This window comes from Canis aureus, chromosome 15 (assembly GCF_053574225.1).
Source record: "Canis aureus isolate CA01 chromosome 15, VMU_Caureus_v.1.0, whole genome shotgun sequence".
Lineage (NCBI taxonomy): Eukaryota > Metazoa > Chordata > Mammalia > Carnivora > Canidae > Canis > Canis aureus.
In genome coordinates this window covers 31,026,227-31,051,821 of record NC_135625.1, presented here as the reverse complement: position 1 = coordinate 31,051,821, position 25,595 = coordinate 31,026,227, and the positions used below count along the sequence as shown (strand labels likewise).

The following is a 25,595-nucleotide window of genomic DNA, read 5'->3' as shown; positions in this document are numbered from 1 at the left end:
CCTGTGGACTCCACACCCCTGTTGGTGCAACTACTGCATTGTACTGTGGTTTGTGGTTTGGTTTATGCAGCTAACACAGCTCCAGGAACCTGTTGACATGAATGAATGGGGGAGGAAGGAAGGAAGGAAGGAAGGAAGGAAAGAAGGAAGGAAGGAAGAAATGACATCTTTCACCAGATGAACAGCTCACTGAAGCTAGTGTGGTCACCTAATACGGCCACTTGACTAATTTGACTTCTCAAGAACTTAGCAATTTCATGTACCCAGTTGCTCTAGGGTTCATTTTGTTTGTCTTTTAAAGATTTATTTATTTATTGGGGGGGGGGGGCAGAGGGAGAGAATCTTCAAGCAGACGCCTACTGAGCGAGGAGCCCCTTGAGGGGATTGACTTCACAACCCTGAGATCATGACCTGAGCTGAAACCAAGAGTCAGATGCTTAACTGACTGAGCCACCAGGCGCCCCACTCTAGATTTTTTGAATGGGACATTCCTCTATAGATACCATCAGGAAAATAAAATATGGAAAAGCCTCATGGTGAAATAACATTTTATCTTTCTTGGGGGAAGGTTGTCCCAGCCGTTAGCTGTGGGGTGATAGATGTTCCCATGTACTTACGTAAATCAAGTATATCACACTGTAAAGAGTTGTTGACTTTGTTTTTTTTTTGTTTTTTTTTGTTTTGTTTTGTTTTTTTTTTGAGTTGTTGACTTTGAACCACAAGATTTGGGTTTGAACCTCGGGCTTATCATTTACTAGTCGTATTATTTTTTTGGACAAGGACCTTGATTTTTCTGAGCTTTGATTTGTTTCCTTGTCTATAAAAAGTGGGATAAGAGTAACTTAGCTTATTGGATTGTGAAGAATAAATGGGGCGATGCATGGACAAGGTGCCTGGCACAGAGGCAGCATGAAATAAATGCTGGTATTTCTTGTGAGTATCATTCTTCTTATTTCTACTGGAGCCTCGAGTAGGCGGGGTAAGGCCTCCTCTCAACCTCTGGCTAATTCAAGAGGGGAGGAGCAGGGGTCAGGGGTGACTAAGTGGAATTTCCAGGCTGAGAATGTGTGGCCCTGGGATGCTACACTCCAGTCATCTCAGAGGCTGGCAAGGGAAGATGTTCCTGGTGCTAATTAATTGTGTCCTTCTCTCCCTGACATGTAGATGTATGTCTGGAGGTCCTAGATACACACCACATTCATTGTGCAAGATACAGCACACAGGACGACAAGGGACCTTTGGGCAACTAAGAAAAATAGCGTTAAGGGCCAAGTGCTGGGCCCACAGTAGACTGTAGGTGGCAGCAGAAACCCAGGCATGGAGAAAGGAGCCAGCTGGTAAAGCCTTCCTGGAAACTGTCCTACAGTGGGCAGTTGCTTTTTCCTAAAAGCAAGTCCACTACTTGCTTTTAGGAATTTATTAAAAAGACCTGGAAGCTTTTAGCATCCATAACTTTAGTGGATTTGACACACCATTTGATGCTATCTTCTCTGTTCTTCAGAGTGAATGAAGATCTCTGAGTTCATTCGTACAAATTCCCCCAAATCTTGCATTTGTGGTTTTTTTTATGTCAAAAAAAAAATTCAGAATGTCTTCAGCATTAGGGCATTATTAGGTTGAATTCAACATTTAATGAGAGATAGCTTCCAAATTATGGCCTGTGACAGCCATCACGCATGTTATTCTTGGTGGAACAAGTTCTCCCTTTAAAACAAAAAAAGATTTTATTTATTCATGATAGACAGAGAGAGAAAGAGAGAGGCAGAGACACAGGCAGTGGGAGAAACAGGCTCCACGCAGGGAGCCTGATGTGGGACTCGATCCCGGGATTCCAGGATCATGTCCTGAGCCAAAGGCAAGACGTTCAACAGCTGAGCCACCCAGGCGTCCCAAATCCTCCCTTTTTAAAAAATTTATTTGCTTTTGAGAGGAAGGGGCAGAAGGAGGGAGAGAGGGACTAAAGCAGACTCCATGCTGAATGAGGAGCCTGACATGGGGCTTGATCTCACGATCCTGGGATCAGACGTGAGCCGAAACCAAGAGTCCCCACTTAACCAACTGCACCACCCAGGTGCCTTACAAGTTCTCCCTTGTGGAAATAATGCAGACCCTCCGAGGGGTAGACAGAAGACAGGGAGGTCTAAAATGATTTCTCAGCGCTTGCAAACCCAGGTGGTTCTCCTTCAATGATTGCTTTGGAATTTCCTTTCATCTGATGTTACCTGGTTTGCATATGTCTGATTTATACTTACCTATCTCTTAATTTTCACATTTCCTGTGAAAATTGTATAGTATGTGTCTTGTAGAGAGCACAAAACTCCATTATTGTTTCTTAACCCAGTCCGAGTTTCTTAACCAAGTCCCTATCATCTGATGCTGGACTTGAACCCATTCCCATCTCTTCTGGTAGTTTGATTGAGTGCCTTCCTTCTTACTTTATCTTTACCATTTACTATATTTATTGTTCATGCTTTTCTTTTCACATTTCTTCCGGAATAATCAGGACATTCATTTTTCAAATTCTTTTCCCTGCACTCCTTTGTCTCAAGCAGCACACGTTTTACTACATAGCTCTTACATTTTACTTGGTCCTCAAAGTTGGAAGTCCTAATCAGTGGGCTGGAACCACCGTGTTGCCCTGACCTGTCAAGATTTAACATCATCCTGGTCCTCCCCGCCAATCATTCCTCACCCCTATATTTTGTTCATAAAATTAAATTTGTACTTGTGGATCCTTTCCCTCTTTTTTTGAAAACAATTTAATGATTAGAAAACCAGAATTAGGGGCACCTGGTTGGCTTAGTCAGTGGAATGTGTGACTCTTGATCTCAGGGTTATGAGTCTGAGTCTCACGCTGAGTATAGAGATCACTTAAAAATAAAACTTAAGGGGCAGCCCTGGTGGCGCAGCGGTTTAGCGCCGCCTGCAGCCCGGGGTGTGATCCTGGAGACTCTGGATGGAGTCCCACGTCAGCCTCTCCACGTGGAGCCTGCTTCTCCCTCTGCCTGTGTCTCTGCCTCTCTGTCTCTATGAGTAAATAAATAAAAATCTTTAAAAAAAGAAAGAAAAAGAAAGCTAGCACAAAGAACATCTGCAATACCCTTTGTCAGATTTACCTATTAACATTTTACCCCAATAATCCTCTATCATTTACTTCCTTGTACACACACGCACACAGATAATTTTTTAAAGATTTTATTTATTTTTATTTATTTATTTATTTATTTATTTATTTATTTATTTATTTATTTTAGACAGAGAAAGAGAGAGAGACACAGAGACAGGCAGAGGGAGAAGCAGACCCCATGCCAGGAGCCCGACGCGGGACTGGATCCAGGAACTCCAGGATCATGCCCTGGGTCAAAGGCAGGCGCTAAACCATTGAGCCACCTGGGGATCCCAGATATAATTATTTTTTGAGAGTAAGTTACGCATATACCCTCATATCTACTCTTATCCCTAAACATTATGTGTGTACTTCCTAAGAAGAGTGATATCCTCTTACAATTTCCATTGTATAATTATTGGTTTCATACACTTTGTTTTAATATTTTAACTTAGTGTATAGTTAACATTCGTGTTTTGTCAGTTGACCTAATAATGCCTTTTATGGCATTCCCCACCCTCTATCACTGTAGGGCCTTATCTGGGGTTAAGTATCACATTTGGTTGTGCCTCTTTAGTCTCCTTTAGTCTGGAAATTTCAATAGCTTTTCTTGGTATTTTATGACATTCACATTTTTTAAACTGAAGGATAATTAACAGATAAGGTTATATCAGGTTTCAGGTGTACAATATCAAGTGATTCAACAATCCCATAAATTACTCAGTACTCTCAATCCCCTTCACCTATTTCACCCATGCCCTCCTCCCTTCTGGCAACCACCAGTTTGTTCTCTGTATTTGAAAGCTTTTTGTTTCTTTATCTCTTTTTCCTTTGTTCATTTGGGGTTTTTTCTGTCTTAAGTTCCACATACATAGGAAATTATATGATATTTGTCTTTCTCTGTCTGACTTATTTCATTTAACATTATATCCTTTAGGTCCATCCACATTGCTGCAAATGGCAAGGTTTCATTCTTTTTTATGGCTGACTAGTATTCCACTATATATGTATACATTTACCACTTCTTCTTATCCATTTATTTATAGATGGACATTTTGATTGCTTTCATTTCTTGGGTATTATGAATAATTCTGCAATAAACATAGGGTTGCATGTATCTTTTGGAATTAGTGTTTTCATTTTATAATTGAGTGAATACCCAGTAGTGGAATTACTGTATCATAGGGTAGTTCTATTTTTCATTTTTTGAAGAACCTCCATACTGTTTTCCACAGTGGCTACACCGGTTTGCATTCCCACACAAGTGTTCCTTTCATTCCACATCCTTGCCAACACTTGTTGTTTCTCATGTTGTTGATTTTAGCCATTCTGACAGGTGTGAGGTGATTTCTCCTTGTGGTTTTGATTTATATTTCCCTGATGATGAGTGATGTCGAGCATCTTTTCATGTTTCTGTGGCCATCTGGATGTCTTCTTTGAGAAACATTCACATTTCATAAAAGCAGAGTTTCTGTTGACATTAGAAAAATAGAAGGTTGTTTATTTTGTGCTTTTCTGATTATTCCATCATGATTAATTCAGATTATGCATCCTCATCATGTCCTCATCAAGTGAGCTTGTGTTTCCCTTAGTTTATGTCTTCTGTCCTCACAGAATACCTACCTGCTTTCCACTGCTGATATGAATTTTGATCACCTCTGCAGAGTGTTGTCTTATTCTCTGCTCTGTCATTATGGTTTTTGTTTTCTCTTTTGCCGCTACTAAGCAGTTTGGAATGATATACCTTATTACCATGCAGCTATCCTTCTTCTTACCAAAATGCCCCCTAGATTTATCATCCAATGATGACTCCTGGCCGATCCACTCATTACTTACAATGTTTGCAAAATAGTGATTTTTCCAGCTTTATCACTCCCTGCACATTTACCAGTCAGCTTTTGGCATTCTGCTGTAAACAAGAGGCCTTACTCTATCTAGCTCTATCTCTTTATCTACCTAGCTATTGATCTAATCTATTGGAAATGGGCTGATTGATTTCTATATTATCAATGGTTTGTAATTCAGTACTGTACTTAACTATTTTGGTGCTCAAATTGTGTCAGATTGAGTCCTATTTGTATGTCCCTACTTTTGCAGTGAGAACTTGGCTCCCAACAATCAGCATGCTTGGTCATTTGCCCCGTCCTTTAGTACAGCTAAAATAGTTTCAGAATTACTTTGTCCAGGCTGTGTTAAAACAAACCATTAAAAAGAGCTTGAGATTCATTTTTCCATTCTTCTCCCACCTCAATGGCTTAAAATTGAGGCAATGTAGGCAAAGACCGTGTTTGCAAGGTACTTGGATTCTTTCCTTCTTGGTTCTTGGTTTGTCACTCCTTCCATCTTCTTTCCTTCCCGTACACACATATACAAGAACAATTTGAGCAGAGAGATCTTCTTTTTAAGATTTTATTTATTTATTCATGAGAGATACACAGAAAGAGGCAGAGACATAGGCAGAGGGAGAAGTAGGCTCCATGTGGGGATTCTGATGTGGAACTAGATCCCAGGGCCCTCGGATCATGACCTCAGCCGAAGGCAGATGCTAAACCCTTGAGACATCAGGGCGTCCCAGAGCAAAGAGATCTTTAAAAAGTACTGTTGGATTATCATGAAAAGCATAAAGTAGGAACCAATCAGTTCATATTGATATAAATACATGCTTGAAGAAAAAAGGAAAGAATGAAGAGGGAGACACGGCACAACTATATATCATTTGTGCTCCTTTGCATTAGGCTTTATCAATGTAAATGTATATGTTTCACAGGAATGTATGCACTTGTCACAATTTTTTTTTGTATTCTTACATTTTTTTCTCTGTCATTAGGTCTTGAAATTGAATTAATTTTTTTCTTTCTTCCTTTCTTTTTTCTTTTTCTTTTTACTTTTTGGAGTATTGTGTGATTTCCTTGGTAATGGAACAAGGGTGACACATTTCTGAATTCTTGAACATCTACAAATCTCCTTCTTCTGCCGTTGCATCTGAATGGTATGTTTCTGTACACAGTTCCCAGATCACAGCCCTGTCTACCAGGAGTCTTGACATGAGACTTCTCTTTGCTGCTAGCCTAGATTCATGCAAGTACTATTTTCTTTGTCTGAAACATTGTATTTTCATCATTCTCAAGGTTCAGGAATTTTGGTGATATATGGGCAGAGAGAAGTCTGTTCTCATTAAGTTTGCTTGGGAATTGGCAAGTACCTTATGACAGCAGTTTCTCTTCAGCTTAGGGAAGGTTTCTTCTGTGTTTGTACAAGCATTAATTTCTCTCCATCCAGTGCTTTTTCTCCCTCAGAAACTCTATTATTCACATAATAAATCTCCAGTCAAGGCCCATTCTTCTCTTCCTTCATATTTTCTATTTCTTTGTATTTTGTTCAGTGGGCTCAGCTCTTTTTTTCCATTTCTTCTCCTGAAATCCCAGGAATGCTCTCAGCAGTGGTCACTGTACTTCTCATGTCTGCTGATTTTCTAAATTCATAAATCCTATTTTGAACTTCTAAAAATCTTCCATTTGCTCCAATGATAGTTCCAAAGCATTATTTTTATGTATTTATTAAAATGTCACCCTGTCTCGTGTGCTGATTCTACCTCAACAGAAACCCCCTGTTCTTAGCCATCCTGCCCACCCTTCCTCACTTACCACCTGCTCATGGGCTGGGGAGGCCCCTCAGCCCCCACCAAGGTCAGGCTGTGGAAAACTATGGCAAGTGGTAAACAGGCAGGACATTGTGAATGACATGGCAAATTGTTTGATTGTGGATGGAGGAGCTTGTTTTGGGAATAGGAAGACAGGTATGTTGGGTGGAAGGGTTCCAGAGAGAGGGAAAGACTTTTGTGGAGGCAGACAGACAGGGAGCAGTTCATTCCCTGTGTGGCTCAGCTCAGATCTGCAGTCTCCCCCCAGGGCCACATGCGGCAAATACACAGAGTGCCGAAAAAATCCACTGGAGTCTCTCAGTTGGGCTTCCCCAGACGGCCTCAGCATCTGAAGTCCATATCCTGAAGCCTCTGTGTCGGAGACGCAAAGCTTTCTGCTTTCTACCAAGCGTGTCCAAAGTCAGTCTCTGCACCTGTCCTCCTCCTGGAGAATTTAATCCTCAGATGCACTCACGAATCCCTTGAGGGACCTATGCACGTCCAGCAGCAGCAGCCTTACTTGGGAGTTAGAAATGCAGGCTCTCATGCCTCACCTCAGATCAACCTGAAAAGGAAGGTGCTTAATAACAAGATCCCTGGATAATTTGTCTATATTTTAAAGCATAAAAGAATCCTGCCCTGGGCCACTGCGACCGGCCGCGGACACCTGCTGGCACCTCATACTCACCTGGGTTGTTGGGTGGCCTTGGAAAGGAGGTGGGAGGTTGGAGGGTCCAGAAATGTATGTACACTTAATCTGACATTCTCTCAGCATTCTGTCCTAGGTTTTCAGGAGTCTTTTTAGATGTTTGTAACAATGTGGTTTTCAATTCATAGAATGCTGAAGTTCAGAAAGATCTGGAAGAGAATTGGTCTTCCATCATCCGATTTTTATACATGACGTCCAAAGAGGCTCCAAAGTTTAATAAATGTCATAGAGTGAATAAGCAGCAGGGTAAGGGGAAGAATTCAGGTCTCTTCATTTTAGACCACTGCTTTCTTTCCCTCATTTCACTGCCCAGATCTTCCTGGGTGGTAATTTTTATTGATGTTCTATCAACAAATGAGTATGATCTTCAAATATTACCAGGGCAAACCTAAACCAGAACCAAATCAAGACAACAAAAACCATCACCACCACCACTACCAAAAAAGATAAAAAAGAAAAGGACAAGGACGCCTGGATGGGTCAGCGGTTTAGTGCCTGACATTGGCTCAGGTCATGATCCTGGGGTCCTGGGATCGAGTCCCACATCGAGCTCCCTGCAGGGAGCCTGCTTCTCCCTCTGCCTGCGTCTCTGCCCCTCTCTGTGTGTCTCTCATGAATAAATAAATAAAATCTTAAAAAAAAAAAAGAAATCCAAAGGAAAATCTTAAAAAAAAAAAAAAAAAGAAATGCCAAAGGAAAGAAATCCAGCAAATGAAACAACATGCCACACTTGCTTTCTCTTAGTCACGATCTTGCAGTATTTAGTCAAAAGAAACAGTGGAAGAAAATTTCTGATGCAGCAAGATCTGTATTTAATTGCGTGGAAATACAGGACGGCTTGTGGCCCCGAGGGAGAGCAGCCTGGGGCAGGGACATGAAGGGTTGGTGAGCGGCGCTGGCGCAGAGCACAGTGAGTGCAACCGCTGAGAAGGGGCATGTGTGCCCCCGCCCCCACCCGGGGCCAGGGCAGGGGTGTGGCCAGGGGGCATCCGGAGGACAGGTGAGGGAGAAGCTCGGAGAATAAATGGAATTATATGACATGATGAAAACCTGATTGAACCAACAAGGCACCCATTGGTAGGGTACAGAAGAAATTCACGAACGAGTGCTTTTCTGGTTAGAGCTTAATATGCAAACAGAACATGCTGGCACAGACACGGTCCCCAAACATTCGGCTGCGGCTCTGAAGTCTTGCTATATCTGTCCGTTTTGTGGTCCCTGCTTGTAACGATTCCATGCTGACATTTGCCACTATTTTTAAGATAAAGACTTGTAATGCTATACATGAAACACCAGTAAGTACTTACTATTTTTTCCCTGCTCTTTAACTTCAAGATCTTTTATACTCTCTGTGTTGCAGGTTGAGTGCCCAGGGCATATTCTCTTTGGAGAAATACAGCAAAAGGAGTTAAGATGACTCATTTTTACCAATGACAATAATATTTGAAATGGCTCTTCAGAAATGGAAAGTGTGATGCTTTGAATCGAAATGATCAGTGACACAGATATGGGCAAGAAACGAAATCAAATGGATCCAGGGAATGGAGACTCCCCCAACCCCCCCCCCCCCCCAAGGAACATGGTTTTAAAGTCAGTGGTGGAGAAGCAGGTCCTCACCTAGGATAGGACAAGCACGACCGTTTTCAAAATGTGTCGTGTCGCACCAGATTATTTTAGCAATCTGTTAATCAGATGGCCCAGATGGACACCAGCAAGGGAGGCTGGGACAAGGTGATTCTCTGGTATTTAAGCTCCAGCAGATGGGTGCTTCTAGCGTGGTTCAGCCTGCCACTGCTGCCAAGTCAACAGCGAGGAAAATTAACACAGATCTGACTTGCTACAGAAATGATCCTCTGTAGCAGGTTTCTTTTTTCTTTCAAATGCTGCTGAAATTTCACCTCTTTCATGAAATCTTTCTAGGCTAATATCTCTTGGCACATCATCATTCAACATTTATTCCTTTCGGCTGTTTTGAGACTTACATGGACACCCACACGGTTCTCTGCTACCCAGCTTGGCAGACTATAACGTATGGGTGAATCAGCTCACGGAGGCAGATTCACGATGCTTAAACATGTAGAAGTTAACAAATCCCACCACAGTTGGAAGATAAAATACATGTAACAACCAAATTAATAATTTTAGTATCAATCACTGGTGTAAAGCTTTGTAGCAATTTACCCCATCATTTTATTATTATTGCAATCCTAGTAAGAACTGCAAGGGCCAATCCGGCCACAGAATTGGTCAGGAAATGTCTGTAGGGCTGGTGGTGAGTCGTCCAGGCACAGGTGAGTGTCCCAGGCATTTCTACCTGATAGGCTGAGACCAACCCAAAACATTGGCTTAACATCTGCAAGTGGATCAATATGATATATCATATTAGTAGAAAATATGATAAAAACCACATGATCATCTCAATAGACTCCAAAAAAAGCACTTGACAAAATCTAACTCCTTTCATGATAAAAATACTGAACAAACCAGGAATAGAAGGAACTTTCTCAACCTGCTAAAGGGCATCTGTAAAAAAACCCATAATGAACATCTTATATAATGGAGAAACCCTGAATGCTTTTCCTCGAGATTGAGAACGTTGGTGGCTTAAAATTCAAAGTTCCAGGGGAGGTTAATCAGCCAAGTTTGGGTTATGTGCCTGCTGTCTTACCCTCTTCAGGAGGACAGAGAAATAATCTGACCCTGGGCATTGGGGAGAGGCAGGGGCTGGCCTCCCACCAGGATGCCCCCACAGCAGGGAGGAGGTAATTCCACAAGGCAATTCAGGTGCTCTTTAGAAAGAGGCTCAGATCCCAAGTGGCCAAAAAAAATCAACAAAGTGTCTCTGTATGGAAATATTCGGGTCTACTCACTCCAAGGTCCTTGCCATGTCACCATATTTGGCATATTATTGGTAATTCAAAAGATTTTTTGACATCCTGATTAATTAGGAACATTGATATTATTGAAGAATCTATGGCCAATGGATTTTGAAATAAAGGTTGTCCATCCTTGCCTCCAGACCATTCCTTTCCTGGCAGATTCTGTGTCTGGTGACTCTACCCTTCTCTTGGGGCCACCATGAGGGAAGCCAGCAGTATGTGTCTGGTTTCTTACTTCAGTTGCTGGACCACTGCTCCATCTAGCTAGAACTTCTAAAATGGCTACACCTGCAACCCCCTTACTGCCCACTCTGCCCGGTTCCCACTGGATCTCCTCTTTACCTCTTGATGGCTGAACCTGGGTCTCATTTGAATCTTTGTACTCCTACTTGTGTGTTCAAAACTTCCTTTAGCTTAGCTCATCAGGCACCTCATGTGCTGGGATCGCCTGTCTATCCAGCTTCCTAGCCTGCCACCACCTTGTGATAGCCCTCACTACAGCAATTCTGGATGAATGGGAATTTCTTAGACCGACTCTGCACCTTCATATATTCTCCTCTGTCTGCCTGGAATGTTCTTTACATAGATAACATGTCTTTCAAAAAATTAGCTCAACATCATGACCTCTCTGAAGCCTGCCTTGATTGTGCCTATCCCAGGCCAACCCCTATCTCCTCTTTGCACCCATGACATATCATGTGTTCCACTGTTAAATTTTTCTGACTGTACCGCAGTCATTCCTTTGCTGGTCTGTTATCATAGCTGTAAATTGTAGGACATGTATCTTAAATTATTTTGCATCTTTAGTGCTTTGTGCTCCATAAAATTCTTTAACTGCCTACTGCTTGGAGTTTCACTTCCTAACATTTTTTTTTTCCTTTAAATCAACCAGAGCTGAAAGGGATGGCAGGTTTAAAAAAAAAAAAAAAAAAAAAGAATCAACTACATTCATAAAACACTTTAGTTTTCATAAAACAACCTGTATTTTCTAGATCTGGTTAGAAGGCTGAGGCATTAAATTAAAAAGTCACAAATAGGGGTGCCTGGATGGCTCAGTTGGTTGGGTGCCTGACTTTGCCTTGGGTCGTGGTCACTGGGTCCTGGGATTGGGCCCCAGGATGGACTCCCTGCTCAGTGGGGAGGCTGCTTCTCTCTCTCCCTCTCCCCCTCCTCCTGCTTGTGCTTTCTCTCTCAAATAAATAAACGAAATCTTTAGGAAAAAAAACTTAACAGCAGAACAATCATTAACAGCAGTTCAACTTGATTCAACATTTATCGCGTATATCCTATAGGCAGGACACTGATTACTAAGATACCAGTTCATTTTCACTAGACACTGAATTTCAGAAAAAAAAAGTGAAAATATAAAGTTTCAGAATAACTACATGATAGATCCCAATTATAAGAGTTCAGCCTTGCAAATTATATAATTCTTCTGTCCTGTTTCCCTTATATGGGTTGAAATTTTGGGGTATAACCATAAATGCAACTCTCCTGTTAAGATATGTATAAAAATAGGAGAACCAGTATAAGATTTTTCTAGGCAGAATTTTGAACATGCCAAAAAAAAAAATTACTTGATAGAACTCTAGAGACCCAGGAGTTGAAGTCTAGATTTTTTTTTTAAGATTTTACTTATTTATTCATGAGAGATACACAGAGAGAGGCAGAAACACAGGCAGAGGGAGAAGCAGGCTCCTCACAGGGAGCCTGATGTGGGACTCGATCCTGGGACTCCAGGATCACACCCTGAACTGAAGGCAGATGCAGAACTGCTGAGCCACCCAGGCGTCCCTAGATTTTGGTTTTACATATGGTTCAAATTTAGGATGACATCCATTCATTTCATGACACTGATGGATTAGTCAGGGTTCTCCAAAGAAATAGAACCAATAGGATATGTAAATAGAGACACTGATGTAGATATATAGATAAGAGATTTTTTTAAAAAAGATTTTATTTATTTATTCATGAGAGACACAGAGGGAGAAGCAGGGTCCCTGTAGAGAACCTGATGTGGAACTCGATCCCAGGATGCTGGGCTCACGACTTGAGCCAAAGGCAGATGCTCAACCAGTGAGCCACCCAGGTGCTCCATAGATAAGAGATTTATTATGGGAATCCGCTCACATTATTATGGGCATATATATATATACCACCATATGCTATCTGAAAGGTGGAGAGCCAGGAAGTCAGGGATGCTGCTGGGATAAATTCTGGAGAACCAGGAGTTCTGATGTTGGAGTGCAGGAGAAGATGGATGTCTCCAGCTCAAGATGAAAGAGATAATTCACAACTTCCTCTATATTTTTGTTCTTATTGGGGTCCTCAATGGATTGGATGATGCCAGTCCACATTGGTGAGTGTAGATCTTCTTTACTCAGATCACTGATTCAAATGCTAGTCACTTCCAGAAACATCCTCATAGACATGCCCAGAAATAATGTTTTACCAGCTACCTGGGCATCACTTAGCATCTCGAGTCAACACAGAAAATTAACTATCACAACTGGTTCAGGTAGCCCGAGTAGATGACTGCAAGGTTTGTCTTGTTGGGCCACACCAAAAGTCAGGCATTTGACCACCAGGTTCTGGAGCATTTGCACTGTGATAGAAGGAAGCTGTCCTCAGCAGGGGACAGAACAGTTGGGTCCTCTCCTTTACAAGTTATTCATCCACGCAACAATCATAGATTCTTCACTTAAATCAAAAATGTGCTAGATGGTGGAGCTCAGAGATGATTAAGAAAAGGTTCTTACCTTGAATTTAAAATCTCAGAGTGTTGGGGAACAGAAATGTAAAGAGATAATTACAGCAAAATGTTGTGTAGTAATATGAAAAGTAATGATTAACATGACCCCATAAAAACTTCCTGCCTGTTTAAGAAAGTTTTTCAACCTTTTTTTTTTTTTTTTTTTTTTTTTTAGTTTTTCAAGATTTTGAGTAGTGTGCTATTCAGGTAATTTTTAAAATGTCCATTGAAATTAAGGTCTTTATATCTAGAAACATCTGTATCTTTTTATTAATATTAATAGGAAATATACTATTTTAATATAAATAGAAATATTATAATATGTAACATATTATATTTGCCATATATTGTATTTAATATTAATAAAACCTGGTAAATTTTTATAGTTTCAATATATGTCCTATATCTTTTATTCTAAGTATTTTATAGATTTTTTTTTGTATTTCCATTTCAACTGCTTTTTGCTCTCAGAGAAGATACTGTTATATTGTTTGCACCCATGTCAGCAAATTCTCTTAATAACTTTAGTTTAACTTAGGGTTTATTAAGTTTTCTGGATAGAGCAGCATTGGTAAATAAAATCTTTTCTTTCTTTTGTGATACATTTTCTTATACAGCCTATTTTGTTTCCCTGAGATGATGGTCTACGGATACCAGTGGGTCTGCAAGGTCAAAACTACTTTCAAAATAAAATTTGCATTGATGGTAAACAAACAAAAACTAATGATGGGTAATATTGGTGTCTCCTTACCATGAATTAAGCTGGTGGCACCAAAGTATACTAGTGGTCAGTATATTCTTCATTGCTACATACTTATGGTTTTATCTATCTATCTATCTATCTATCTATCTATCTATCTATCATCTATCTATTCACGTATATATTTAAAGATATATATATATACATATATACATATTTAAAGATTTTATCCATTTATTTATTTGATAGAGAGGGAGAGAGAGCAAGGGGAGAAACAAGGGGAGCAGTAGAGGGAGAGGGAGAAGCAGACTCCCTGCCCATCAGGAAGCCCAATGCAGGGCTCCATCCCAGGACCCTAGGATCATGACCTGAACCAAAGGTAGATGCTTAAGTGATGGAGCCACCCAAGTGCCCCATACTTGTAGTTTTAAAATATGTCTTTTTTTTTAAGACAAGAATGTGCTTCATGCAGTAAAAATGATTAATTTTTATTAAATCTTAGCCCTGTAGCATATAGGCTTTTAATATTCACTGTTACTAAATACGGAGTTTGCATTAAGCCCGTCTGCTTTGTACCAGAGTTGGAGGAGGGAAAGCACCTGTGCAACCATCTGAGTCACAAGCGTAATGAGCCACACTTTTCACAGCATACCATTTTTACATGAAAGAAGGACTGACAGACATCTGGTTATTCAGACTTGGGGACTTGGCAGACATGATCCTCAAAAATGAATGGTGCATATGTGTCACTTCAAGGAAAACAACTGACAGTATTTGTTTCCAGTGACATAATTTGAGCTTTCGAGGGAAAATTATAATTTTTGGAAACTGGAGTCCACCATCTAAAAGCTTACTAGCTTTCCAACAGTCAAAATCTTTTGTGATGATATCAGTAGCGATGTTAACAAATGTGATTTTTAAAATACTGCATGATAGAAGGTGTTAACATTTGGAATATCAGCATAACTTAATGAACCCATATTTTCCAAATGATCAATGCATAATGCTACAAAGTCATGCATGGGTGAAAGATCCACCCAAAGTACAAAATAGACTGGTGGATTTTAATAAGAACAGCATGAAATGCTCATTGATGTGGTTTTGGATTTCACACTGCAATTAACCTTTAAGAAATTACCACTTAAGTTTTGGTCTTAGCGTCTATGCTAATTTCATAGGGCTGACATAACAAACTACCACCAACTGGGTGGCTCAGAAGAGCAGGAATTTATTGCCTCACAGTTCTGGAGGCTAGAAGTCTGGAATCAAGGTGTCCCTGCTCTCTCTGTAAGCTCTAGCAGAAAGATCCTGCTGGCCTCTTCCATCGTCCAGTAGCTTCAGATGCTCCTTAGCTTGTAGTAGCATAGGGCCTATCTCTGCCTCCACCTTCACATAGCCTGCTCCCTGGGTCTCTTCACGCTGCCTCCCTTCTATATATGTCTGTGCCCATATTTCTCTTTTATAAGGACACCAGTCATATTGGATTGGGGCGCACTCTAATGCCCTCACCTGAACTTGAGTAAATCTGCAGAGACCCTTTTTCCAAATAAGGGTCACATTCTGAGGTACTGGGAGTTAGGACGTCAACATATTTTGGGGGAGGCAGAAAACTAAACCAATACACTTAACTAAAAAGGCTATTATTTCTTCTGCAGCCAACGCTTACCTGCGTGAGGCCAGATTTCCTTTATATCCTGCAATCAAAACAGCAATAAATCACAATTTACAGGCTCTGGGGATTAGAACGTGACCTTTTCCAGGTGGTGGTGGTGGTGGTGGTGGTGGGACAATATTCTGCTCACCATTGGCTGACAGAGCAGATTGAAAAGGTGAAATGTAGGGGAGGGACCTAGGAGAGGATGACACATGTCACTAAGAATGAGTCAGAACATAACGATTTAAAGACAAATATGATTGTTGCTGAAATTCTTATTTATATCACTTATGTCTGTGGCTTTTTTCAGCTGGTTTGGGTTATGAAGAGCCGACATGACTGTTAGAACAACACAGCTGCGATTTGTATCCATATATAACTGCATCTAGCTGAGCCTGAACCCCGGTCTCCCCCACTGCAATTCCAAGTACTGATCACTAGCTTCAGTGGCTCTCAGTTCCTTCAGTGGGAGGAAAACTAGTCTCCTTCCCGAAAACTCTGAGCGGCTCTATTGCATCACTCAACACCAGTAAAGTATCTGAGCAGATTATTGAGATAATCTGGTTTTAAAGCAACAACATTTCAGCAGAAACCAGTATGACATGCTGCTGGGAGGTTTTTGTTACACGTGGAAGGGTCTTTGCAAGTGGCTTATGCAATCAGAGCATACAACGCATTTAAAGAAAACTTCAGAGCATATGGCGTTCTGATAACTTCGAAGTGTGGTTTGATGGGACCAGCCGTGAACACGAAGAGGAGGTATGATTTAAAAGAAAGCTGTTGGAGTACTGTATCGCAAATAAAATCTAAGAAGGCACTTTGCAATTCAGTTTTCTGTTTCTGTTTCCCCCCCTGGGGTGTTATTGCTGCCTTGCACTCCCAAGCACTGCAGAGGTTGCTCGCCAGTTTTACGTTCTAAATTCCAACTCCCAGGTGTTCTCTCCAAGAATCTGACACTCCCTTCTCCTGGCGTAGAGAAGGAATGTCACCGCTTAGCTAAATAAGGGGATGGGAGGGTGATCTATGTCTTTGGTCATGTGTCACCAACTCCCAGTTTTGTCCTATCATCTGATCCCCGAGGGGTAGCGTTTGTGTAAAATGACGTCCGGATTCCTGCAGTCCTAGAAGTCTGTGCCTCGACAGGGATGATGTTCGGCTCTGGTTTCCACCCGCCGGATGCGATGCTGAAAGCCTCCCTCCGCGGCGGGACGCGGACCGACGGGCGCCGTCTCCAGGGCGCTCGCACCCACCGGCCCTGCCTACGGGCCGCCGCCGCGAGCTGTCGGGACCCTCGGGTCGGGGCGGCGAGCGAGGCCCGGCGGAGGAGCCCCGAGGCTCGGTGGGTGCTCGGTCGGGAGCCGGAGGCCCCAGCGTTAGGAAGTGGGCGCGGAGGCCGCCCCGGGGCCCAGCCGACCCCCGGGCCGCGCCGCCCGCAGGGCCCGGGCCGTCTACTCCGGGGACTTCAGGGGACCCCTGGCGCGGAGCCGGGGACTCCTCCGGCCGAGCGTGGCTGAGCACGCCCACGTCGCCCCCAACCTGTCAACCGCCAGGCCCTGAGCTAGTCGGCGTCCGCGGTCCCACCGCTGGAGCCGAGACCCGCGGGGAGGCGGAGCTGCCCCCGCCCCGCCCCGCCCCGCCCCGCTCCAGGGGTCCCCCCCGCTCCCCAGCGCCCCCCGCCCCGCCCGGGGACCCCGCCGCTCCGCCCGGACCCCCCAGCCCCCCACCCCGCCCGGGGCGCCCCGCCCGGGCCCCACGGAATCCCCCCCACCCCGTCCGGGGTTCCCCCCCGGGTCCTCCCCGGCCCCCACCGGCCCGGTGAGCGGCAGCGAGGAAAGCCCGCCCCGGCGCCGCCCCCGCCCCCCCGCCCGGGGCCTCCGCCGAGCGGCCCCCGAGCCCCGAGCGCCCAGTCGGCTCCCGCCATGGGGCGCCGCGCGCTGCTGCTGCTGCTGCTGCTCCTGCCGCGGGTGCTGGCGGCGCTGGGCGGCCTCGCGGGCTCCGCAGCCGGTGAGTGGGGCCGCGGGGGGGGGGGGGGGGGGCGCCCCGCGTCGCAGGGTGCGGGGAGGGCGGGCGGGGAGCTTGGGGCGCCGTCGCTGTGCGCGCGATGCCCCCCCGTTCTGCAGCGACCTGCATACGGGAGGGTGACCCGGGGCCCTCTGCGGCGCCGCCGGGCGACCCGGGGAGAGGTGGCCCCTGCCGCTCTCCCGGTGACGCCTACCGGTCCAGCGCGGCAGGTGCAGGCGGAAGGGTAGGTGGGCTCCGGGCACACTCCCCTTTCCCTCCCCGCACCCCGAGCGAGCGTCGGGGACAGAGCTCTCTGCGCTCCGGAGAGCAGGCGCACCCTCTTCCCTCCCCGGGTGTCGGGCGTCGTGGCCTAGTGGGATTCGTCTTCTAGCCAATGTCCTGGGGCCCGCACCCCAGCTCAGGGGTCACCAGGCAGCAGATTTAGCCTGGGGGAGGCTCGGGAAGACATAACCTCATTCCAGAAACAGCACAGGGAAATACGGGGGCTTGGGTCCGAGGCAGAGTTAGGAAGCAACTTTCTGCAGCGCTTGTTGATGCTGCAATCCCGTTGAGGCCGACCCCAGGGCAGAGGAGAGCTGAGTGATGCCCCAGGGTGACTCAGACACCCACAGTTCCCAAGCGGTGGTGGGTGAGCGCTGTGTAGGAGGTGCCTAGCAGTGGTCAAACCACCTGGCCTGAGGATCCGACCTGGCAGGTGCCCTCATAGATTGAAGGCTGGTTTTAAATCATTTTAACGTATGCAGACTGTTGGTCAAGGTTGTGTTAACTAGTTCCAAGGAGGTGCTACTTCACTGAGTTGTCTTCCGGGAGGGATTCTAACCCACAAGATTTTTGCCTAACCTGGTGGAGCACCGGTACAGTGATGAGAAGCCCTTGTGTGGTCTTTTTGCACCACTCCTGAGGCACCTTTAAAATTATTAGCATTTTTTAACCGAGCAGTGGTTACCAAAGCTTTCTGGCCTGTAGACCTCTTTAGGATGTCTGTTTTAGAATAGCATGTGGTCACCCTAACAGACTATGAGAAAGCTACCATATACTCAACAGATAAGTAAACATATTAATAAATATCTTACTTATTCACAGCAAGCATCTACATAGGTCTCAAAACATTATTTTTCACTTATCTGCAGATATGTAGAATCTATATGCACACTTGGTCTCCAGATGGAGAATCATCAAGGCAAAATATTGTTCCAGGTGTGACTCACCTGGGAGTGTGAGTCTTTGAGGGATGACTGGACCCCTAAGTGGGATCCTTCTGGAAGGATCTGTTGGAAGTGGTAACAAAAGAGTTAATGCCTTATGAAGATTTATATGGTGGGTATTCTGTGCCAAGTGGCTTTGTGGCCATTTAATCTTTGAATCTTTCTCTTCTGATCACTTATTTACCAGTCTCATTTTTTGGACAGAAAACTGAGATCCAGAGAGAGGAAGTAACTCTCCCAGGGTCCTATTGTTGTTAGTAAGCAGTCCCACCAAGAAGGCAACCTTTGTAGCTTGACAGCTGAGTCTCTGCTCCCATAGTAGTGGCTGGTAACATCACCTGTCGTCAGTGCTTTGGGGCAAGCTAAGTGAGATTGCCTGGATGGTACAGGGCAGAGTTGTTAGCAGCCCGTTAGTAACCAATATTTTCTGAATATTTTATTTAAAATGTTTTTTATAAACCAACCCTTAAGAAAAAAATCAAACCCTAAGTAGCGAAGCTAAAAGTACTTAGAGGGATCTAAGCAAGACTAAGAAATGGTCCCTTACCGAAGAAGGGATGGTCTACATAATGACCTTCCATTGTCAGCTCCCATTACACAACTTTCCATACCACTTTCCATTCCATATACAATTGTTCCTGGAAGTAGGACCATGGTGGGAGGTGGGGGGTGGGTGGACTTCACTGCATCTTACAGAGATTTCTAGTACAGGCCATGTAGCTTATCTTTTCTAGGGACTAAAGATTGGCGCTTTTTTTTCTTTTTTTAAAGATTTTTTTAGATTTATTTGACAGAGAGCACGTGCGTGAGCACAAGCAGGGGGAGAGGCAGGCAGAGGGAGAGGGAGAAGCAGGCTCCCTGAGGAGCAGGGACCCTAATGTGGGGCTGGAGTTCATGGACCTGAGTCAAAGGTAGATGCTTAACTGAGCCACCTAGGCACCCCTGGATTGGCTTTTTCTTTTTGAAAGTTAGGACAATATAGTAAATTTGGTACAGTCAGGCCTTCCTGGTGCTTCCCTCTGAGGACCACATTCCATAACAGGCATTGTTTGGACATTGATCTTTCAGGTTTGATAAACACAAGCTTGTGAGTTGAATAAGACAGATAGTATAGATCAATCAAACTTAAAGTATTCATAAGCAACCTATTAGAAGCATTCTTATGAAGATAGTATGTAGGGGTGGGGGACAGGGTAACTGGATGACGGGCATTAAGGAGGGCACATGATGAGATGAGCACTGGTGTTAAACTGGATGTTGGCAAGTTGAATTAAAAAAAAAGATAGTATGTGGGACCCCAAATCCTAATCTAATTTTTAGATATGTCCGCACAGGCTGAAAAATAAACTAGAGTCCAGACTTTGAGCTTAGACTTTTAAATGTGCAATTATTCGTGCAGAGTCTTAAAGATCAAACCAGAGCTGAAGAAGTAGCTGGGTCTCTTTGAACACAGTGCAACTGGGCCCCATTCTAATGCAAAAACTGGGAGGCGAATGGCAACTCCCCAATTCCACAGCCCAGAAAAGAGTTTCCAAGGATCGGTATTAGGGCAGTCATATTGGTCTTTATGGCACTGGACCGCCCCCTCCCAGGGTTCTCCAGGGAATTAGTTGAAGGAAGGTCCTCTCAATGACCTTTTAACTGCAGCTTATCATGAAACAAGCTGTTCTCTTGAAGCTGAGGAAGCCAGGACCTCTCAAGGATTTGCTTTTGTTTACCCACTGCAGAGGAAGTAAGGTGTAACATGACGAGGCAGGCTGCATGTGGGGAAAGGTGCATTCCTGTGACCTGGCTCTGCAATGGACAGCAAGAGTGCCCCGATGGGTCCGATGAGCAGTGTGGTAAGTGCTCCTCGCTGCATCGCATCCTCCTCCGTAAATGGCCCGTCGTGCTGTGTGCCTGGCTGACAGCCTCGGGTCTTGTAGTTTTCCTTCGGGAGGGGATATCCAAAAATATTGGGTGTTCTGAGTTGTTGCAGGCTTTCGGTGGGTAAGCCTAGAGATGTACGTGTTGGTAGCATTGCTATCAAACAAGCGTGGAGGGCTGGTTGGGATAGAAAAGCCACCAAAAGCCTGGCTTTTCACCTTATCTTCTAGCTTAAACATGTGGCAGCTACTGAAGCTGGAATATTCCAGATTGCTTTATAGGAAACCCTCGCCAACCCCAGTGCATACGATTACTTGAAAACAAACTAGTTCAACTCTCCTTGGAGCTTTTGCACAACAAAAAGATAATTTTTCAAATTGAGGACAAAGAAAATCATTAAACTGATAGACACCAAGTTAGCCATTTGGAAAAGGTCTTCCTGAAATAAAGCTCAAACACCTCTGTGCTATGAGTGCTCCCAGCCCCAGGAGGGATCTCCAAGCACCTGTATATGAGGAAAGCCTCTTAACAGATGTCTCACAGCCTTGAGCGGTGAATACAGAAGGAGAAAATTCTTGATTAAAAGAGGAAGCACTGGGTGTTATTCTGTATGTTGGCAAATTGAACACCAATAAAAAGTAAATTTATTATTAAAAAAAAAAAGAGGAAGCTCCCAACCCCCCCCCCCCAGAGCCTGGGGAGTGCTACATTTCCTTTCTCCACCCCACATGCATGTCAGTGCACTGGCCACCTACTGTAACTAATTTACTGTGAAACCTTTGATATTAAAAGATGTAATATTATGTAATATTACAGATTAGAATTAAATTTCACACTTGCAGAAGTGCCTTGTGCTCTGCTCCCCCGTACACTTCACTCCAGCTGTCCAGGTTTACTTGGAACTGCCAGGGGACATACTTAGGTGGAAATATTCGAAGGTCTCATTAGACTCCAGTTGTCTGAGATCTTTATATGGCCTCAAATGGGGCCAAAGGGGTTCAAAGAAGTAAACCTATAAAGCTGTACTAATACAGTGGCCATTAGCCACGTGTGAAGATTTACATTTATTTAAATAAATAAATATAGTTCTTATACTGATCACACTTCAGATGCTCAAGAGCCCCATGTGCCTAGTGATGACCATTTTGGACAGCAGACGTACAAACCACTTCCATCGTTGCAGAAGTTTTTATTGGATGGCGGTATTCTAGAAGCATGAGGGGGGAGCGTAAGCTTTGTGGGGCTGCTCGGTGATTGTCACGAAGGCAGGGGGTACGGTGTGTGATTAAGGGCGACAAGGAAAGGACAGGCAAAGTTAGGATTGACTCAGTGGCGGATCGGGACTTAATTGTTCTTTTGCTAATGAAAATAATTCCTATGAAACCCCAGCTGAAAAGCTGTCAGCGCCCTGACCAACACCTCTTCCTCTCTGCTTCTCGAACACTGCCACCGGCCCCACAGAGGAAGCGTGTCGTGCCCATCCCCAGGCTTGGCAGTGTGATGACGGGAAATGTATTTCTAGTAGCTGGCTTTGTGATGGTGCTGGGGACTGCCTGGACGGCTCCGACGAGGCGAACTGCGGTATGTACAATTTATTTTCTCTTTGGACATGTTCTCTGTGTGTCAGCAGCATTGATGTTAGCAGCATTGATGAACCTCCGCGGTATTCAGTGGATCCAGCAAGTCACTAGGTAGCCTTCTGCCGTACAGGCCACAGCACATGTTCACCACTCACTGTCACCGTTCAGTCGTCCCCCGTATTACAGGTGGACACTTCATCCCCTTCTGCATTTTGCAAAATTGCCTAAAAGATTCTTGCCACTATTGGCTTTTTAAACTCCTTTAAGGTGAAACTTCAGTATACAGAGTTGTGGCCACATCTCCAGTGGCTAGCATGCCCATTCAGTTCTTGGTTTTCTTTTCTTTTTTAAAGATTTTTTAACTTATTTATTCATGAGAGACACAGAGAGAGGCAAAGACACAGGCAGAGCGAGAAGCAGGCTCCCTGCAGGACTCGATCCCAGGACCCCGGGATCACGCCCTGAGCTGTAAGGCAGACGCTCAACCACTGAGCCACCCAGGTTTTCTTGGTTTTCTATAGGCCAAACCCATGAACACACCATAAATACCTAAATAAAGCAGCCTGCAGCTCAGCAGTGCCCCCTCACTGAGCCAACTCCTGCCTTTTACAGAGCTCTCGACACCATGCCCCGGCCAAACAGCCCAGTGTCCGGGACGTCCTCAGTGTGGCGATGCTTGGGAACTCTGTGAGGGCCGTAAGGACTGGGAAGATGGGCTCGAGGAAGCACGCTGCTCCCCAAACTGCTGCCTGGCGGGGCAGTGGCAATGCAGGAACAAGGTGTGTGTCGAGGCTAGTTGGAAGTGCAATGGGGTGAACGACTGTGGGGACTCCTCGGATGAGGATGCCTGTGGTGAGTGCCCCCCCAACCCCACCCCTCCCGTCTGTCCTTTACAGAGGAAGGTGGGCTGCCTTCTGCAAGTTGCATTTTCATTCCTCTGACTGGGGCTTCCATCCTATATCTAAAAACAGGATGTTTCCTAGCAATAACCAAGATTTAGTTATCCATGGAAACACTGAGCTGTCCTCAAATAGTGACTCTGCGCTGGACACTCTAGGCAACGTGGCTGCTGCACAGAAGACCAGAGCACTGGTGTCTGAAGGAAGCCTCCTAACAGAGCCTCACGTCCTTGTGTAGTTCGTACGGAAGGGGGAAATTTCTCATTAAAGGAACTTGATGAGCACCATACACAATGTAGTGGAACCTCCAACTTCTCAGTAAACCACAATCCGGCTCAATCTTTCTAGAATTAAATCTGCAATACTGAATATGTTCAGATTCTAACATTTTTACATGTATAAACTGGTTTCTCAATAGGGTTTTCCTTTAGGGCTCATGTTGACTGACTTTAACACCATTTCAATTAGAACTACTCAATACCAATTCAATTCTAATTCAGCTTTATTTCAGTTCAGTGCCCAAGTGACTTGACATCATCGTCAGTCATCCTTAAAGCCCAATTCGCTGAAAACTCTGCTTGAAATGGCAAAACTTTCCTTCCTACTTAGACTTACCTTGGGCTCTAGAAATCCTGCCCCACCTTACTGTAATAAATGTCTGTTTTTACTACCCTTTCCCCCACGGGCTGTTGGAAAAGGATGCTTTCCTTCCTACACAGCTTCCTGTCCAGACGGCATGGTCAGATGTGATGAAGGGAAATGCATCCCAGAATCCCTGGTGTGTGATGGGGAAGCCGACTGCAGAGATGGTACCGATGAACCTGCCACATGTGGTGAGGACCCAACTACCGGGCTTCACGTGGGGGTGGGGAGAATCAGAGTAAGTCAGCCTGTGCCTTTGTTACCATGGGGGCCCGCACTCTCGGAGAATGCTTGGACTAAACTCCTACATCAATTATCCTTCAGTGATGGGTCCCCCACATTTTATAAGTTCCAAGCCTTGGCTTTGGTCTCCTGAGTGTGAGCAAAGGTTACCTGAGCCATAAAGCATTATCACTCCAGGGAAATAGACTCAGACCCCTAGTTCAGAGACTTTCAACTCTGAAAATTCTGGAATATAGAAACAGACTTTGCCACTGAGAAGAAAATCATGTATTCAAGACCATATGATGAGTTCTCAAAGGATGTTCATCTAAGGATGTAACTAGAGGAAGGACTTAGGAAGACTATTTCCTGGTGAGGAGGAAGGCTCCTGAGCAACCATCTCAAACTTTAAAAAGTTAAGATTCTCACTATAAAAATCAATATAAAATATAAAAATCACTGTTGGTTGAATCTGTGGGGGAAGGGGCACCTGTCCCCAGGTCACTTTGTCATCTGTCTCATTTCTTCCTTAAACTTGGGCTTAGAAGTATATAATGAGACCTCTTCAGTGCTGCTAAGGTAAGGGCTGTGAAAGCAGCCTTCTGCTAAAGGAACAAATAAGACACAGAAAGCATGAACAATGGGACAAAGCTCAGGTTTCTGGTCCCGTGGAGATAATTCACTGAGATTAATAAATTACTGTATCACATCTTGAGGTGCGAGCCCTGGCTACTGATATTTTCTAGAGAATATAGGGAAGAGGTTGTTGGCCCTTCCGTGGGTGAGCAATATACCAACATTTGAAATTGTCAGACTGTCCACCTCAAAAAGTCCTTTCCCTTGCTCCGTCATTGCCAACTTTCCCCGTTCTACAGCCTTTCCCCAAAGCCGCCATATTCCTAGGTTGGAGGGCAGGGTCAAAGTTTATTCTTTAAGGTCCTACAGCCCTCACAGTGTAGGGGGTTCTAGCACCACAGTTTATAAGACATTTGATCTGTACTGTACTCAACTGTCCTGACTGCTGCCCTGTCTCTACCAGGGAAAAACTGCTCCCTGGCCAACGGGGGCTGTGAGGGGCAGTGCAGTGTCACCACCTGGGGAGTCCAGTGTTCGTGTGGAGCTGGGTGGCAGCTACAGCCGGACGGGCAGAGCTGTGCAGGTCAGAGTTCATCTGGCCCATCTTCTGAAGTGTTTATTGCAGTAAGAGATACATGAAATACAATTTACCATCTTAGTTGTTTGAGGCGTATAATTCAGTGGCCTCCACTACATTCACAACACCTGTAAACATCACCACTATCCATCTCCAGAACTTTCTCATCCTCCCCAATGGAAACTCTGTCCCCATTATTATTTTTTAAAAAGATTTTATTCATTTATTTGACAGAAAGAGTGAGCACAGGCAGAGGGAGAAGGAGAAGAGTAGGGAGCCCCACATGGGACTCAATCCCAGGACCCCGGGATCATGACCTGAGCCAAAGGCAGCTCTTAACCAACTGAGCCACCCAGGCACCCCAACTCTGTCCCCATTAAACAATAACTCTGTCCCCAATCCCTGGAACCTTCTATCGACCTTCTATCTCTCTGAATTTGCCTGTTCTAGTCCTGCGTATAAGTGCAGTCCTATGGTATCTATCCTGTGTCTGGCTTCTTTCACTTAGCATGTCACTAACGTTCATCCATGTTAGAGCACATGTTAGGCTCTCCTTCCATTTTTAG

General features: G+C 44.5%; 1 protein-coding gene across 2 annotated transcripts in view; it reads left to right on the top strand.

The window, feature by feature from the left end:
* Positions 1–17,333: 17,333 nt before the first annotated feature.
* Positions 17,334–25,595, top strand: part of LOC144284448 (low-density lipoprotein receptor-related protein 2-like) — a 43,522-nt gene continuing 35,260 nt past the window's right edge. For both annotated transcript variants that reach the window (XM_077848987.1, XM_077848986.1), the window contains exons 1-6: positions 17,334–17,444; positions 20,395–20,508; positions 21,995–22,114; positions 22,726–22,965; positions 23,732–23,845; positions 24,916–25,035. In XM_077848987.1, coding sequence (XP_077705113.1) covers positions 17,360–17,444; positions 20,395–20,508; positions 21,995–22,114; positions 22,726–22,965; positions 23,732–23,845; positions 24,916–25,035 — 793 coding nt within the window. In that variant the 5' untranslated portion in view covers positions 17,334–17,359. The remainder of the gene's footprint in view (positions 17,445–20,394; positions 20,509–21,994; positions 22,115–22,725; positions 22,966–23,731; positions 23,846–24,915; positions 25,036–25,595) is intronic.